The sequence below is a fragment of the Cavia porcellus genome, unplaced genomic scaffold (genome assembly GCF_034190915.1).
Source record: "Cavia porcellus strain 051 isolate PalLab524CR breed Dunkin Hartley unplaced genomic scaffold, mCavPor4.1 scaffold_4, whole genome shotgun sequence".
Taxonomy (NCBI): Eukaryota; Metazoa; Chordata; class Mammalia; order Rodentia; family Caviidae; genus Cavia; species Cavia porcellus.
Genome location: NW_026947487.1, coordinates 24,974,473 through 24,993,232, shown reverse-complemented (window position 1 = coordinate 24,993,232; position 18,760 = coordinate 24,974,473). Strand labels below are relative to the sequence as shown.

Genomic DNA, 18,760 nt, shown 5'->3' with positions numbered 1-18,760 from the left:
CTTTAATTTGTGAAACTTTGTCCAAGCTGATCTTCTGGAGTTACTTTAAACTGCAAAAATTGACCAGTTTAGGGATGGTGATGATGTTTCAAACTGTTTTGAAAGACTGTCTAGAGATTTTAGATTTAACAAATATATTTTCATAGTACAAAGAATCTAAGAAAATAACTTTCTTAGCAAGACAGTGTTCACACATAATGTTCCTTTAAAAAATTGACATCAAACTAAATGTTTATATAAATCATGGGCTAGTCTCAATCATTTCTTGGTTATCAGATAACTTAAGAACAGTTTTAATTTTATTTTTGTATGAGTGAAAAACTATTTTATAGTGATATTTTATACTTGAATAAAGATAGTGAAATAAAAAATAACCATAAACTTATGTATTATACAATTTTTCTACAAAATATATTAACGGCACACAAAAATACATATCACTTGATGGAGCTTTGTATATAGATACACAGAGTGAGACTACACTGCTAAACTTGTGTTTCTATTGACATTCAGTATCACGTGCAGTGTGCAAATTGTTGGTAATGGTTTTTCCTCCCGTATCTTGAACTAAAAGGGATATGCTAGTCAGAACTAGATGTTAATTTTCAACTCTTATCAGTCTGAATTTTTCAATCTGTGTTAACTTCAGTTTCTTCTATATTATAGCTCCTATAAATATGTTACTTGTCCTCATAAAACTTAAAGATAGTATGAAATAACCTTTACTTTGTGTTCAGCTATTTGTCATTTTAGCTTCTTTTTATTAATACTAAGTATAGTGAAATAACAAAAGTGATTCGGGTGTAACAGTTTCCTGTTCCTCTTCTACTCAACTAGGTTGATCTGGATTCTAGGCACATCGGTTGGGTAACAAGTGAACTTCCAGGAGGAGATAATCACATCATCAAAATTGAATTAAAAGGCCCAGAAAATACACTAAGAGTTCGACAAGTAAAAGTCTTGGGTTGGAAAGACGGTGAAAGCACAAAAATTGCTGGCCAGATTTCAGCTAGCGTGGCCCAGCAAAGAAACTGTGAAGCCGAAACATTACGAGTATTCAGACTTATAACGTCGCAAGTAAGTGTTCTTCCTGTACATTGTAGCACAGAATAGACTGACTTAATGTATTTGGGGAGTGGAACAGAATATTTTGTAAAACTAGAGATTTCTGGCTATAAATGTGGCCCATTTTTACATCTTTTAAAAATAGTGGTATATAAAAGCACATGACAAAACCTATAGAATGAGCTAATGAGTCCTGTAACTTTCACAGTGATAATTTGCCTTCTTTTTCATATGCCTGCCTGCTTCATCAGGTATTTGGAAAGCTCATCTCTGGAGATGCAGAGCCTACACCAGAACAAGAGGAAAAAGCACTTCTGTCATCACCTGAAGGAGAGGAAAAAGTATACAATGTATTTATTTATATTCTAAAAATTTATTTCCCTTTTTATTCTCGTCCCTTTGTTCAGGGAAGTAACCCATATTTCTTTATATTTGTAATGGATATATGGTAATAGTTTATATGCCATCTTTTTTTACATTAATTAGAAGATAAATTATCTAAAATATTTACTATACAATCTGCGTAGTATTTTAAGTCATAAGAAAAGGTGCTCTGTACCTAGGGCTGCTGTTAGCTTTGGTAAGACTGACTTAGTCATTTGCTTGCTGTGCCAAATCAGTTATCAGTTCCATTTGTTTTATCTCTCCTTCACAGCCTGCCACTCAAAAAAATCCATTTTTTAGGATTTTTCTTTAGTTCCCCAAACAAAATGCACTTTTCCTTTTGCTAAACTGCATAGTAATCTATGTGTGCCTCTTCTTGTCTTCACTCTTATGATTAACTACATATATGTTTTGTCTTTTCCACTGAATCACTGCTTGTTCAAAGCCACGTACAAGTACCCATCATTGCGCATTCACACATTAACTCAAATTCTTATTGAAATGACTACTAAAATGCAATGCTTCCTATTTTTATTTAAACTTAAACATTGTACCTAAGAAAAAACCCCAGCCTCTTGCGTTATTTTCTTATTATACTAATGAAGCCTTGCAATAATATGTTGAGAATTGTTTGGAGTGGACATCTTTGCCTTGATCTGTATCTTAAAACATTCACTCTTTCACCATAAGAGTGATTTTAGATTTTCTTGTGAATCCCCTTAGTCAGATTAAGAATGATTGTTTCTGTTTTGGTTGAGAATTTCCAACAAAAATCTATTCTTATATTTTTTCCCATTTTTTTTTTACTTTTATTCCATAGAATAATCAGTTGCCATTTGTTTTAATCAGTGTGATAGTAGCTTATAGGTCTCTAATAAAAAAGAACATAGGCTTGGAAGTTGATAATTAGATGATACAGTGCTTCTTTTAGGAGCAATGAAAATTCTCTCAAATTGTGATCAATGTACATGTCTATGAATATGCTAAAACCATTGAATTTGGACATTTCAAATAGGTGACTAGTGTGAAATACTGAGTAAGTCTCAAAGCTTTTTTAAAAGGCAGAAATAAAACAGAAGCAAAAATAAGATGAAATGACTGTGTAATCTAGCTAATATATAAGTAGCCATGAAAAAGATCTATTCTATAAATTAACTTTCTTTAATGGATACACAATGATTTTATTTTACCTATTTCTTCTTAAGTGAGCATCAGTAGTTTCAAGTAATTTCTTTTATCTAAGTTGCTGAATATATTGACATGAATTATGCACAGTGTATTCTTATCTATAGTGATGTATCTTCTAATCCTTATTTTGGCAATTTGTGTCTTCATTCTGTCTTCTTGAATAGTATGGAAAAAGATTCATTAGTGTGATCTTTTCAAGGAATCAGTTTTCGGTTTTATTGTTTCTGTAAGGAATGAACAGCATGAGGCAGAGACCAGCTGAGACTACCAGGCTTTTATTAAGGCAACATGGTGTGAAATTTATTGTGCCTGAATGCAGGCAGGCAGAGGGTGAAAAGACCATCTGTAGGAAGCAAAGAGAAGGGGCTTTTTTTTTTTTTTAAATAGGGCCTGAAAGAAGGCAAGGGACATTAGGTAGGAATATCTTAGTAAGCATCAGAGGTCAAAGTTTTCTGGATGTTTTGTGCCTTGGTGGACAAAGTCCTTGGGATATCCTGTGTGAATGTTTAGGTGTTTTTAGATGTCCAGGTGCTTGCAAGAGTCCATGTTTCATCTTAGCTCTTCTATGACATTCTGTATTTGCTATAGGGCAGCCCTAGTGCTGAGCTAAGAACAATGCCTCTACTGGCAGACAGGTTTGGTACTGGAAGAGTCATTCGAATCAGACCTTATGGTTTTCTCCATTACATTTTAATGACATTGATTCCTATGATTGTTATTTCTTTTTATCTGCTTGCTTTGGGTTTGATTTCCTTCTGTTTTCTGATTTATTAAATTTCAGAATTAGATCATAGATCTGAGATTTTTCTTTCTGAAATTTTATTCTTTTCATATCATTGGGCCAATAAGACATTTCTTCAAACTTTATTCAACTTAGTATTATATACCTCAATTTAAAATAAATTTACCTTAAATATAGCTGCATAATTATACTTCAAGATAGTTTACAATGCTAAATACAGACGTTTCTTTCAAAGAGTTTATTTTTTTTCTTTTTTTATATAAAGGCAACATCAGATGCTGACCTGAAAGAACATATGGTTGGAATCATATTCAGCAGGAGTAAACTGACTAACTTACAAAAACAGGTTGGCTAATAATCATTGCATTGTCTTTGTCAGTTTTTGTTTGTTTTGAAGCTATAAAATGTCTTACAAATTTTATGGAAGCTTTTTTATGCTGCCTGTAGTATAAGTCCTGTGTAATGGAACTGCTTTGTTTTAGAAAGGCATTACATTATCATCCCTGAATCACTTTATAAGATTTTGTCATGACTGTTAACTTTCTTACCTTGTTTTTCTTTGCTTTTTGTCATTTGCAAGTAGATTGTATTGTCTTGATTAGTAATACTTTTCCCTTTTTATTTTCTTGCTGAGTAGTTACCATTATAATGCTAAGAAAACCAGTGTTAATATGGGAAGTATTGCTAGATTTTTCACAGTGTAATATTAGATAACATAAAAATCAGACTTCAAAAATCAAATAAAATATCAATTTTTATAATACCCGGCAACAGCAATGTTGAATCTTTTAGAGCTTTCCGTGATAACAGGTTTGCCACTACTGCCTGTACCTTTCAACATTATTACATCTTTTTAAATAACGTAAACTTCCTTGTACTTTATCTAATGATGTTTCATTGACCTTTGGATGCTTAAAAATCATAAAAAAGAAAAATTTCTACCTATTAAACATTGTAAATACCATGAGTTTTAAAGGATCTTATGAGTAGAAATGCTAACCTATGAAAAAAGTGCCATAAAAGTAACAAAATTTGCTGTTTTGTTTTTGTTTGATGATTTGATGTGCTAAACTATAAGCAGAGGCATTAGAATACAGTATCATCTAATTACATTGGAATACAGTATTATCGTCCAACATAATAGTTCCACATAATAGTTGGTTCAAATAGTCAGATTTTTATCATATGTACTCTAATCTTCTTTTTCTTCTGTTTGCCTTTTGTCTGTTTTTGTTGTTGTTTTTCCTTTTTTGAGACAGGGTCTTGCCATGTAGCTCAGGCTGGCCTAGAAGTTATTATATATCCCTAATTACCTTGGAACTCTCAGTGATCCTCCCGAATGAAGGGATTATAGGAACTTAACTGTTTTTAAAATTAGTTAAGAGAATGACATGAAGCACTAACTAGAGGAGTATTAAATTAAGCGTGAATTTCTATTCTTGTACTTTAAAATGTATTTTTAGATTTTCTGTGTTGCCTTCACATAGGTGTGTGCTCACATTGTCCAAGCTATACGCATGGAAGCCACCAGGGTTCGTGAAGAATGGGAGCATGCCATATCAAGCAAAGAAAATGCCAATTCTCAACCAAATGATGAAGATGCCTCCTCTGATGCTTACTGCTTTGAGCTGCTTTCCATGGTTTTGGCACTGAGTGGCTCTAATGTTGGCCGGCAGTATCTGGCTCAGCAGCTTACTCTCCTTCAGGATCTCTTTTCCCTTCTTCATACAGCCTCTCCTAGAGTCCAGAGACAGGTGACTGATCATACCCCTTACTTTTGTGCTGCTTGGTTATTTGAAATATAAAAATCACAAAATAAAGAGTTATAGAGTGCTTGCCTAGCATGCACAAGGTTTGTGTTCAGTCCTCAGCGTCATGAAAAATAAATGAGCAGTGGTAAAAATGATAAAACAAAGCAAATCATCTAAGTGTGAAATTTTATGTTTTATTTCATATTTCATTTGGGGCCTGTTTTGACTCTATTTTATTTTATTTTTACTCTTTGTAATCAAAGCAATGAAGAACAAAATATGTCCCATTTTACTGATGTGTTGTGATAAAGAGTATGTCTAGCTATTGATTACTTTTTATTACTTTCTTGCTATGAAAATGTATAATGTCATTTAGAACATACCAGAAATAAAAGAAATTGCAGCTCTAGGTCAATCATTAACACTCTAGAAATTGAAAAGTGTTTAAAGCATATTTCTTTCCTTCTCAAAATTAAAGATAGTATTTAAATGATATTTCTTTTCTTTTCATGGATTTTGAAGTTACAGAATGGTAGCTTATATTAAGTGGATTTTTTTCTTTTCCTTACCAGGTGACCTCTTTACTAAGACGAGTTCTGCCTGAAGTCACCCCCACTCGTCTGGCCAGCATCATAGGAGTAAAATCTCTCCCTCCAGCTGATATCAGTGATATCATTCATTCAACTGAGAAAGGAGATTGGAATAAGCTAGGTATCTTGGACATGTTTCTAGGATGCATTGCCAAAGCACTCACTGTCCAACTGAAAGCCAAAGGAACCACCATCACAGGAACAGCTGGTACCGCTGTGGGCAAAGGAGTAACAACAGTCACCCTTCCAATGATATTTAACTCCAGGTTGGTCATTGCCTGTTTTAGTAACAAAGACTTCAAATATCATTTCAAATTCTACCTTGTCGTCTTACTCACCAAATGATCTCCATAGACAATTGATTTATCCTGTGTAAAAGGAGTGCCATTTAAGTGTCATTTTCAGTTATTGAAGAATAGAAAGTAAACTGATAATATGAAGTTACAATATTTGAAAATCTTTGTTGAAAAGGTTGTAGATCACCAACTCATCATACATATATAAAAGTAAAACTTAGCTACATATTTTTTTTTACTGTAATAAAAATAAATAACCCTGACTAGAGTGGGGACAGGGGGCATGAACTTACTATCAATTAAAATTTTAAGTATATTTCCTTTAAAACTCTACCAGGACAAATTATACAATATTTTTCTAATCTTCAGTTTGGGAAATAGTTCCTCAACAAAACATAGAACCTAAAAGAGTCGCTGATTTGACTACATAAAAATGAAAATTAATTGAATGATAATACAATTAAAATGTTTCAAAATACAAGTAATTAACTTGGCAAAACCTGAATAATAGATTTAATGATTAGCCTTAGTATTTAGTACCCTGCTAGAAAAAGACAAGTATAAAAAGTTAAAGGACAATACCACTCAGTTCAAAGAAATAAATCACAGATTCTAATAAACAAATGACAAGATATTTTACCTCAGAGAAATATAGATTAAAATAGTTGCAAAATATCTTTGATGCTTTAGCAACATTATGAAGGCATTTTGATCTGTTATAAATTGCTGAAACATTTTTGGATGTCAGTTTGATATCTCTGACCTACCACATTTTCTGAAAACTTTCATATATGTCCACAGAGATATATGTGCAAAGATTTTCTAGAATGTATGTAATAGTAAAAATTTAAAGGTATCTTGAAGAGTGCCAATTATAGAGCCATCAACAATAGCTGTGTAACACCAGAATATTAATCAAAGTGTCATTTTCTTCATGTAAGTAGTCTTGATAGGGAAGAAAATGTAAACTGATGTAAGCAGTAGTCTACTTAGTTATGTAGTAAGTTTATATTCAGCCACAAGTTCTTTGCTATCGCCATATGCACTAGACAAGTCATCTATGGTCTATGGACTATCCTTCAAACATCACTGTTCTAGAAAATACTTGCAAATGTAATTTATAAATTGAGAAATGTTTGAAATGGAACATAAATCAGACGAGTTGCTCTCTTGAGATTGAGGGATAGATTCAAGGTAATGTTTTGATTAACTTTAAAAATATTTGCTGAGAAGAAGAGAAAAGAAATAAAGTATAAATTTATATATATACACTTAAGATTACTAAGATGATTGTACTACTCATTCTATTAGTTCTTGGAACAAAATAATATCTGTAGGACTAGATCAATTTTGCATGACGATATCTGGTAATTCACGTAAGACTTTTGAAGATAACCATGCATAACAACAAAATTTATTATGTTCCTACCACCTTGTTTTGAAAGCCTACATTGTTACTGTTTTGGGCTCTTAGTTATAGTTATTTATTTGTTGTTTTGTTTTTCCCTCTACTACACAAAGGACAAATGTCCTTTTCTATGCATATAGGCTTATGTATGCCTAGAACTTCACCTGAAGGCTTTACAAGAATTGATTTTATTATGTGTGGTAGTATGAACAACTACACTGAAGAAAATGAGATACCATGGTAGCCATTGATGACTTCCTATCATTTTGTTTTGAAGTCCAATAATGCTTTTTATTCTTGGTTTTGGTTGGTTTTAGTCTGTTTTCAATTATTTGATTTCATTATGTATAAAGGTATGGGCAGCTATTTTGAAGAAAACAAGAGACATTATAGTAGCCATTATTGATTTCCTAGTGTCTGGTCTTGAAAGCCCTTAAGGCTCTCATTCTTTTGCTTTGATTATTTTGTACTATTTTGATTTGTATTAACTTATTGTGTGTGAAGGTATGAACAACCACTTTGAAGAAAACAGAAACATTATGGTAGCCACTATTGATTTTCTGTTGTTTTGTTCTGCAGTCGTGTGTTATTTGCATTGTTTTGCTCTGATCTTCTTTGTTCTGTTTTGTTTTGCTTTGTTTTCTTTTATTCTCTTTAAAATAAAAAAAATTTGCGGAAATAGTATTTACTCTTTCATGTGTAACAACTATCAAACTATTTGTTGGTTTATAAATGCTGATTTTTGTTTGTAGTTACCTTCGACGAGGTGAAAATCATTGGTGGATGAAGGGCTCAACTCCTACTCAAATATCAGAGATCATCATTAAGCTTATAAAGGATATGGCAGCAGTAAGTCTCATCCTGCCTGTTACAGCAGGAGATGCAGCAAGAATCTTACTGACACAGTGAATGGCTTAGTCTGTGTAATTGATAGAAGCACACTAGTGTTATTTTACTATGAGACTATTTTTAGTATGTTAAGTCCTTTGCTATTTGTGTTTTTGATCATTGATATAAACTATGTTCAACTCAAACTTCCCAAATAATTTACTTGAGAATTATTACATAAGACTTCTAAAACCTTAAAATTTAATAAGATTGTGACCTGAAAAAGAACCTGTATCCCCTCCCCAATAGCGGGGAGAGAAAGAGAGAGAGGCTCTCAGAAGTGGTGGTTTTTTATTCTCTTCAGTCGTCATCATTTATAAACCCTTTGTTCTTTTTCATTAATGTTCTGTACCACTGGTGGTAAGGTGTCAGATTTAGGGGTAGATCTAAGAGTGATGAGAACAGAGAATTACTTCACAGACCAACTGGTTTTTATGAATTGCTCCATTGAGTCAATTTTCTCCACACCATTGTATATCCAGGAAGCAGCCTGAGGAGAACAAGTACTGGGGAATATATGTCCCTGAGAGCCATAATGAACAACAGGCATTTTTGAGGATGAGGATTTGAACTGCCCTTTAACAGACTGATACATGTGGATATAAGGAATAGCAGGATATTCAAGGAAGGAATGAGGTTCTATCACTTTTCTCAATACCATTTTTTCCATATTTGTGGAAAATAAACTTTCTTAGGATGTGAAAGAGTTTTGGCCCAGACAGGACACTGTAGCTGGTGAAGCCTTAGAGGCCGAACCAAGGAACTCCTGTATCCCCCACTCCTAGGGATTTACCTATGGCTCTATCTTCCCCACCCCTAGGAATTTACCTATGGCCCCAAAAGAATACCAGTGGGCTGCTTGTGCATCCCTAATGCCCCCTCAGGCACCACCCCCAATCTAAGCTACGTGTGGGCCCCCACTCCACGTGTTCCACGGAGAGATCCCCCACCCCAGGGGGAGATGCCGCACCCCAGGGAATCGGGGGTGTCTCTCCCCACATTCTCAAAATAAAGGTCATTTATATTTCATACTTCTTAACTTTTCAGCTGCCGCCGGTCCCCCACAGTTCTATCAGGATGTTCATTAGATGAACATTAAGAAGAATGTTTAGGAACTCATAAATTATATTAAGTGATGATACTCATTAAAAATCAGAATAGCAAATAAAAGTAATATAAACCCATTTATATTCTTGAATTCCAGAAATACTCATTTAATGTTAGCTTTCTACATTTCTTACATGTTTTCTGTTAAAAAAACATTCCAATACCAAATCTTAAGTATAGATACCATAGTACCACTGTTTTTATCCAAACATATGTGAAATGCCCTTAATCGCTATAGAAAAAGAATTTTGAGATCTTAAATTTTTATTTAATCTTCTTTAAATCAAAAATGGTTGATTATGGAGTGCTTACTGCAGCAGCACATATACTAAAATTGGAATGATACAGAGAAGATTAGCATGGCCCCTGTGCAACAAAGACATGAAAATTCATAAAATAGCCCATATTAAAAAAAATACTTAGAATTTGGTTTCTTGGCTTTGTTTTTTGTTAGAAAAGATCTCACTATATTCCCAGGCTGGTCTTGAACTTGTTTATGTAGCCCAAACTGGCCTCAAATTCATGCAGTCCTCTACCTCAGCTTCCCAAGTACTAAGATTACGGGTGTACACCACCACACCCAACAGAATTTGAATTTTTCATAGGGCTGTAAAGAATTTTGAGCTCAAAAGCCTGTGTTCTTCTATCAAAAATTAATGTGGTTTTGCAGCAGTTTCTTTCCTTTAGGTAAGAGATAGTACTTAAGAGAGAAGACTTTATTATGATAATATGCTTCTAGTTACTTATTAAAATACCCTGTTTTGCTTACTAGGGTCATCTGTCAGAAGCTTGGTCCCGAGTGACAAAAAATGCTATCGCAGAAACCATCATTGCCTTGACCAAAATGGAAGAAGAATTTAGGTCTCCAGTGAGATGTATTGCAACAACTAGAGTAGGTGTTTTTTGTTTTTTGTTTGAATTTGACCTGTATCATTGTTTGTTCTTTTTTAGTAATAGACTTCAACAACAAATTTTAATCAAATCAATCCATAATTCTTACCAAATAATGTACTTATTGAAAAATATAAAGGGTTTTTTATGAACTATAAACTAAATATGGTAGTTATTACCATTTACTGTTAGGATTTTTGTATTACTTGTTTTTTTATTTAGAAATCCAAGGATATACTGGTTTTAAAAGGCTAGACAAATCTCATGTGTATATTATCTTCCTAACAACCTACTTATTGTAACTTACTGCAGAAAAGTAGCACTATGTTGTGATCAACTGAAGATCCTTCAAGAACAAAGCCACTTCCCCTTTTCATATGGCCCAGTAATGTGAAACCTTATACAGCTCACCTACAGAGCTTGTAGGTCTTTTAAATAGCAGAAGCACTCTACAGTGGTGGAGTGGATCAGAACTTTGAGAAAGGAAGGTTGCATTCTTCAGATGGGACATCTATTGTGAATTTTAATCTACAAAATTGCATATCCCAAAAAATTACAAAAGAGATTTGAGATTTTGTTGAGTAGGACAATGTGACAGCATTAGAAGTAACACTGGTAGAAATTACTTAGGTTAATCCTCAGAAGTCTGCAAAAGATAGTAAGTCATGCTTTCCTAGAAAGCTAATTTATGCTCTCTTGCCAGTGACTGTAACACTGGAAGTAAATGTTTTTGATAGTAACCCTTTTTTACTACTCATGACTTCTTTTCTTCGATTCTGCTTTTCATTTATTCCTTGCATTATCTTCCTTTTTTCTGTTTTTTTTCTGGCCCTATCTTACCATCTCATACTTATTCTTCATACCTAATGATATTCACATGCATTTGATAAAGGTGAGCCTTTTAAGTAAGTTTTTGTTTTTTCATTAATGAAGAAGTATGTCATCTTGTATAAAAACTGAAGCTTCAGAAACCACTTTTGGGGGAAGTTTTCTAAAGTTTGTTAAAATTTGTTTCTAAGTTGACTATAGTTCCAAGGAATTGTTATTATCTAGAAGAATTATTAATACGTACTAAATTACTCAAAAGTAAATGGCCATTTACCACCTCCTTTGGAATTTAATGCTTTAGGTAGATGATAATAAATGGAATAGTGGGGCTGGGGATTTAGCTCAGCGGCATAAGCACCTGCCTTGCAAGCAGGTGGTCGTGTGTTCGATCCCCGGTACCGATAAAAATGAAAAAGACAAATAAATAAATGGAATAGCATTCAGAAGGCATTGATAAAGTAAAATTAATATGTAAATTCATTTATTTCAATACATGAATGGTTTACATAGTAGGCCAATAAAGGATAATTTTATTTGTCAGAAAACAGGATGGTTCATTAGAGATACAGTTATTTATTCAGTACATATATGAATGCCTACTGTATGTCACATATGGCAATATGTGCCACATCATGAAATCCTCAGTGCTGCCACCAGGTGTCTGTATTTTCAGATTCAGCCAACTATCTATTGAGCTATTGTCATGTATGAGTTAGCATTTTCTAAGTATTTCCTAAAACTTGAGCATCTAACAGCTTTTCCTCTCAACAGCTCTGGCTTGCTTTAGCATCACTGTGTGTTCTTGATCAAGACCATGTAGATCGTCTCTCCTCAGGAAGGTGGATGGGAAAGGATGGACAACAAAAACAAATGGTAAGATCAGAATTATAGGAATGTAAGGGGTTGGAGCTGTGACTCAGTGGCAGAGCACTTACCTGGTATGCATGAAGTCCTAAGTTGTTTACCCAGCACTGCAAAAATTAAAGTAAATAAATAAACACTGGACCTGATGATGTATGCCTAATCCCGAGCAGCTTCAAAGGCTGAGGCAGGAAAACCAAAAGTCGAAGGCCAACATGGGCAATCTAGTGAGGCTTTTTCTCAAAAAGGGCTGGAGAAATAGCTCAGTTCCAGAGAGCTTGCCTATTATTTCTTGATCCCTGGACTCAAAAAAAGGAAAATAAAACAAAATATTTCATCCTACAAGTCAATTTCATTTAGAGTAATAGTATATAAGAAACTTTAGGGGACTTTATTCAATTATAAAAAAGCTTTCTCCGTGTGTGTGTGTGTGTGTGTGTGTGTGTGTGTGTGTGTGTGTGTGTCTTTTTCTTTTTTTTTTTTTTTTGAGAGTTTTACTGTATACTTTAGACTGGCCTTGTACTCATTTTGTAGCCCAGGATGGCCTCAATCTCAAGGTGATCCTCTTACCTCAGCCTCATGAGAGCTGGGATTACAGGTGTGTGCCACCACACTTGGCAATTTGTGTCATGTTTGCATTACATCAAAATGTGTTTATAAAGTTGAGAGTGTAACTCAGTGATAAGAGTCCTTGCTTAGCATGTGCAAATTCCTGGGTTTGATCCCTGACACCTCAAAGAAAAGAAGAAAAAAAAAGTGTTTATAGCCAGACTCTGATTTTATTGTGGACTTAGTACTAGAATTTGATTGGACTTATGGAAGGAAAAAATAAAGCAGATACAGAGGCAGCATAAAATATTATATATAAGCAGATGTACTTAAAGCAGGGTTTTTTTGTTTGGTTTTTTTTTTTTTTTTTTTTTTGTATCTTTAAGTTCACTAAAAGAGAAAACATGTAGGATACTTTCAACATTTTTATTGCTGAAGTTTGAAAAACCTGAATCATCACACAGAATGTTTAGATATATAATGGGATGATTATTAAGTTATTAAGCAAAGTATACAAGTTCATTTGACTAATCACTCAATCTATTAAGTAAATTAATCATTAATTTGAATTCTAGGAAGATTTTCCTGCAGAGCACATTAATCACTCAACGATTTTAAGAGATTTTGTAATGAAATATACTTGTCATAATTCTTTTAACACTGAGACTCTAAAAATCTTAATAGATTTTAGAGTAAATCTGTTATTATACAATACCTCGGTAATCAACTACTTTGAAACTATTCAAATGTGGTATTCGACACATTTTGACATGAAAAGTTTGTTCATCATTTGTTTGGCATTCAGTCCACAAGTTAGAATTCATTGTTGTAATTTGCCTCATAAATCACTTATCCTTTCTAGCCAAAACAATTTGCTTGGTACCTGTCATTTCTGGTACTATTTTTGTTTGGTTTGGTTTGGTTTGGTTTGGTATTTTTGGTATCAGGGATCAAACTCTAGACTTTGCACTTGCTTAAGCAGGTGCTGTGCCATTGAGCTAAATACCCCGCCCTCTGGTACTCTTCATGCCTCCTAGAACCAATTAATGATGAGTACCAAGGTACCAATGTAAATAAATACAGTTGTATTGTTTATATGAGTGTGTGAAGCTTTAATTTGAAGTAGTATGAAAATATTTCCTTTTAGCCAATGTGTGATAACCATGATGATGGTGAAACTGCAGCTATCATTTTATGCAATGTATGTGGAAATCTGTGTACTGACTGTGATAGATTCCTTCATCTTCATCGGCGAACCAAAACTCATCAAAGACAGGTAAAGTTTTCAGTCTTTATAGCCAAATCAGTGTCTAGAGCATGAAATTTAAAATTCAGCAAACTTTGAAATAAATGTGGAAAAGAATAGGGAAAAGGGGAGCTGGGAATTATTGCCCTTAGTTGAGTTCTCTTTTGTTCGTTTAGCAGCTGTAAAATGAGCAAATTGGTTTACCTTTTGAGGCTTAGTTCTACGTTAATTAAAATAGATATGGTGTGAAAATTAAAAAGAATATTTGAAATATCTGAAACTTCCTATATGCACTTCATAAATGAAAGCCGATATTTATGGTTAATTAAATTTTATACTTCTGTCAGGATGATAAATGAATATATTTTCCTATGCTTTAATGAAACAATAGGTCTTCAAAGAAGAGGAAGAAGCTATAAAGGTTGATCTTCATGAAGGTTGTGGTAGAACCAAATTGTTCTGGTTGATGGCATTAGCAGATTCTAAAACAATGAAGGCCATGGTAGAATTCCGAGAACACACAGGTAAAAGGATGAAAAATTACATCATGTCTTTTAAAAACAGAGACTGAGCATAACTACTAATTCTGACAAAACTCAGTATTAGCACATCTAATATGAAGACCTTTGAGTGATTTTCTAACATTTAATTACAGCACTGGCTACTGTGGTAGTATATTTATTAAACCCAGGTATGTTCTATGTTGGAAAGAACATCAGACTAAAAAGTCAGGAAACCTGATTGCCACTGTGTGATCTTGGCAAGTCATTAACCTCTCTGGAACCACTGACCTCAGTTGTAAAGTGAGACTCCTACACTGTTCACAGAATTCCTGTAAATAATCATCATGCACAAATGAGTTCTCCTTCTGTATTTAACACTGCTGTTGATACTACCTTCTAATTTTGTTGGTTGCAGCTACACAATAAAATTTCGGCATTTGATAATCATTAAGATTTTTTGGGCTGGGGATTTAGCTCAGCGGCATAAGCGCCTGCCTTGCAAGCAGGTAGTCATGAGTTCGATCCCTGGTACCGATAAAAAGGAAAAAGACAAAAAAAAAAAAAAGATTTTTTAACAGTAAAGTTGTATGATTTTATGATACATTCTGAGTATTTTATAGATCTAGTACTTCTCAAGATTTTCTGAATGGTAATATTCCCATTGATTCATAGTAAAGTAATTAGCAATGATGAATAGGTGTTACTTAAAACAAAACTAAGTTACTTATTTCTAACTTTGTATTACATTGAATCACATAAATTCTCAATTTTTTGTATGGCTAGTCTGCCATATATCTTACTAACCCAAATCTCTGATCTTGGGGTTGATATAAATCTGAAGAACTGTATCTCTAAATGAGTAATTTTTCATACTAAAAGAACATAGCCATTTTTCTCATAACTTTTTTCTTCCTAAAATGTCATTAATATATATAGAACTAATAGGTGTTTTAATATTGTACTGTCCTTGTATTCATCATATGAACTATCTTTAAAAAACCTTTTCTGTAATTACTGCTAAATTCAATGTATTGATATTTAAAATTTTTGTGCCTGTACTTAAAAATGTACTCTTTTTTTGGCCTTTTTCCTTTTTATCAGTACCAGGGATCGAACTCACAACTGCCTGCTTGCAAGGCAGGCGCTTATGCCTGCTGAGCTAAATCCCCAGCCCTTAAAAATGTACTTAATCATTAATTTTCAAGTATTTTTCTCCTTTTTCCTTTTGTTTATGGTTTGTTTTATGATTTCTATTCCTTCTTTAAATATTTTAAACATTTAAATTCCTTTTCAAATGAGTTCTTTAGGTAGTTTCTTTGGTTTTTCAAGTTTCAGCATGTGATGATGAGCCTTTTCTTATGCTTTGTAATTTTGTGAGTACATAAAAATACTTAAATTTTCCCTTTTATTTAGCATATTTTAGTTTAATTTTTATTACCATATTTATCTGATATTTGTGCATTTGGCATGAGAGGGCTTGGATAGCTGCTCTGTTTGCCAGCTTGACTAGGAACCTAGGGCTTCTTTAAAAAATAGAAACAAGTCAAGAGTTTATATGACTTCAGATACATCTTTCAATTCTTATTCCTTTTTTATAATTATTTGTTTTATAAATAGGACAGCTTATAGCCCTTGACTAATTTTCTATCGATGACAACATGAATATTGTTTGCTTTTTTAAAACTACAGGTAATTATGTTACAATATATATAAACATGTCCTTGAGAATTTTTATTTTTCTGCTTGAACCTAGGCAAACCCACCACAAGTAGCTCAGAAGCATGCCGCTTCTGTGGGTCCAGGAGTGGAACAGAGCTATCTGCTGTTGGCAGTGTTTGTTCTGATGCAGACTGTCAGGTACGTTATCCCATGTGACACCTCTGCTTCATATAAATAATACTCAGTCCAGTTGTTCTTTGTCAAGCTTTATCAAAGTTGGAGAAAGGATCAAATATGGCTTTCAAGCCCAAACCATATGTTTTGTGTTTTTCTCAATTACCACTGTTATAGATTACATAATATTTAATTTTGTGCTAAAAGTAGTTAAAATGTCTGTTGACTGAAATTGTTTCACCTTTTTTAATTTCTTTAAAATAAACTCCGAATACCTTTGATTCCTTGAGTCCTGAATATGTATATACATATTCTGTGCACTCCACATATTTTTGGTTCCTCCGTTTATGTAATAAGAATTTGAATACTACTCAGTAGAGGTAAGTAGAATTTTTTTTTTAACCTTTGTTTTGGTGCAGAAGGTTATAATTGGGAGATTATACATCAGAAACTTTTTGCTTTTGTGATTATGCATAAAGACAAATAAAATCGTAATCATTTTTATCAGCCTTTCCTTTATGTGGAATGAAATCTCTAAAATCTTAAAAAGAAAAAGATTCCTAATAATCCTAATTTAGATTCAAACAATAAATAAAAATAATTGTTATTACTTTACTGAATAGTTAATTCCCATAGGAAAGTAATCTTGGAAAACAAATGTAACTGTAATTATAAAAATATGTTTCCTTTTTGATCATTGTGTATCACTATGATTCATTTTAATAGGAATATGCTAAGATAGCTTGTAGCAAGACACATCCTTGTGGCCATCCATGTGGAGGCGTTAAAAATGAAGAACATTGTTTACCCTGTCTACACGGCTGTGATAAAAATGCCACAACGCTAAAGCAGGATGCTGATGACATGTGCATGATATGTTTCACCGAAGCACTCTCTGCAGCACCAGCCATTCAGGTTGCCTCAACTTTTAAATATATCATGGGGAAATATATTTATCAAATAAAAAGTTGATTAGAATCTCTTTATATCACTGGGCAAAAAGTCCCCTTAATATCAAAAAATATAGTGTCTAAAATTTTTTTAATTTATTACAATAAAAGACATTTTTATTACTCCTCTGCAAAATACTCTTCTTCATTTTTAAAACACTTATCCAACATTTCTTGACACTTTCTGGGGAAGTTCTTGAAGTCATATTTTGTGAGTCTCTTTACAATGTGTGATCAAAAATTCAGTTAATACTGCTGCCAGCTGCTATCTGGTGGAAAGGCAGGCTCATAAAATCATTACCGTGTGTCATCATCCACCTTGTTCACCAGAACTGGTACTGTGCAACTTCTAGCTCTACTCAGAATCATAATGATCATAAAAAAGTAAATGTTTTAAATTGATTGAAGACATTGAGGCAGCTATTGAAACACAATTAAAAGCAAAAGAGTGGACTTCAAAATTGCTTCTAAGCTCAGCAAGAACAATGGAATAAGTGTTTAAGAAGTGAGGGAATATATTTTGTCAATGTGTCTTCTACTGTAATAAATGTTTTAAGTTTTTGTCATATTTTTGATTAAGCCTGTATTGGAGAAGGAATTCTGTCTTTTCATGTTCTGCTTCCCATTTTATATTTTCGTATTTTATGATCTGTGTGAACGAGTATAATACAATAAATACCATGTGTAAAATAATACAATAAATACCATGTGTAAAATATTAAGGGTAGAAATTACTAAATTACCAAGTAGCTAGTATTCTTAATTTCTAAAGTCCAGCATATTTATGCAACCTGAAATTGATTATAACATGGTGAAATATACTTCCTTCCATAATAACAGTTACCACTCTGTTTGCTATATAAGTTTTTAAATGTTTACTAGTGGTTTGTAATGTATTTTTTGTTCTTGTGATTGATTCTAACATAACATTCTCATTAGAAATCTCAAACCATTAAGTAGTTCCTATTATCTCAGAGACACAAAACTGAGGAATTTTATATTTTATAAACCTACCTCAGTTTACCTTACATAGGTATATATTATATACGTGGCGTTAATAAATGAATGATAAAAATTGGAAAAGCTGCAGGACTGGTTAATAATGTTCCATGAATAGTGTCCTAAGGAAAAGCTGAAATTTCATTATACTAAATTTCTTAATTTTTCTCTTACCTCCTTTAAGTAACATTTTATGAAGAGAGGTCTCCTTGGTTTATTATTACATTTGCTTACTTCTTTCCTTATTTAAGCTGGACTGCAGTCACGTATTCCACTTACAATGCTGTCAACGAGTTTTGGAAAACAGATGGCTTGGCCCAAGGATAACTTTTGGATTTATATCTTGTCCTATATGCAAGGTATGGAAAGAACCTGAAGTTATTGTGATAAGGCTTTCTATTTCTTTTCATGTGTATTTTCATCTTTCAAAATAAGTGGGCATCAGAAACTCTTAAGGTCATTTCTTGCTTGCTTTTTATTACCAGTCCCAGTTTCTATCCTCTTCATCCAGATGGCACCTGACAATGTTGTAAGACCTTTGTAGGTGTTATAATGTCAATTACTATAAATTAAAATACAGTAAAATTGAATTAAATACATTGCATGAGAAAATTTATGTAAACATCATTTTGTATTAATGATGCATGCCCTTACTACTTTCAGACCCTGTGAGCTTTATCA

The 18,760-nt window shown here is 33.1% G+C and overlaps 1 protein-coding gene and 1 non-coding gene across 16 annotated transcripts in view; both read left to right on the top strand.

Annotated features, from left to right (window-relative positions):
* Mycbp2 (MYC binding protein 2) overlaps nt 1-18,760 on the top strand; it is a 262,562-nt gene that overhangs the window by 233,974 nt on the left and 9,828 nt on the right. For 13 of the 15 annotated variants that reach the window (XM_063246885.1, XM_063246888.1, XM_063246889.1 and 10 more), the window contains 13 exons: nt 838-1,077; nt 1,317-1,415; nt 3,645-3,725; nt 4,867-5,133; nt 5,703-5,986; nt 8,177-8,273; nt 10,192-10,311; nt 11,910-12,011; nt 13,696-13,824; nt 14,186-14,318; nt 16,051-16,154; nt 16,857-17,045; nt 18,331-18,438. In XM_063246885.1, coding sequence (XP_063102955.1) covers nt 838-1,077; nt 1,317-1,415; nt 3,645-3,725; nt 4,867-5,133; nt 5,703-5,986; nt 8,177-8,273; nt 10,192-10,311; nt 11,910-12,011; nt 13,696-13,824; nt 14,186-14,318; nt 16,051-16,154; nt 16,857-17,045; nt 18,331-18,438 — 1,953 coding nt within the window. The remainder of the gene's footprint in view (nt 1-837; nt 1,078-1,316; nt 1,416-3,644; nt 3,726-4,866; nt 5,134-5,702; nt 5,987-8,176; nt 8,274-10,191; nt 10,312-11,909; nt 12,012-13,695; nt 13,825-14,185; nt 14,319-16,050; nt 16,155-16,856; nt 17,046-18,330; nt 18,439-18,760) is intronic. The other 2 variants (XM_063246895.1, XM_063246880.1) reach the window with 1 other exon arrangement.
* LOC111753890 (U6 spliceosomal RNA) lies at nt 9,724-9,830 on the top strand. The gene has a single exon (XR_002788659.1). It is a non-coding gene; the product is annotated as a U6 spliceosomal RNA (small nuclear RNA).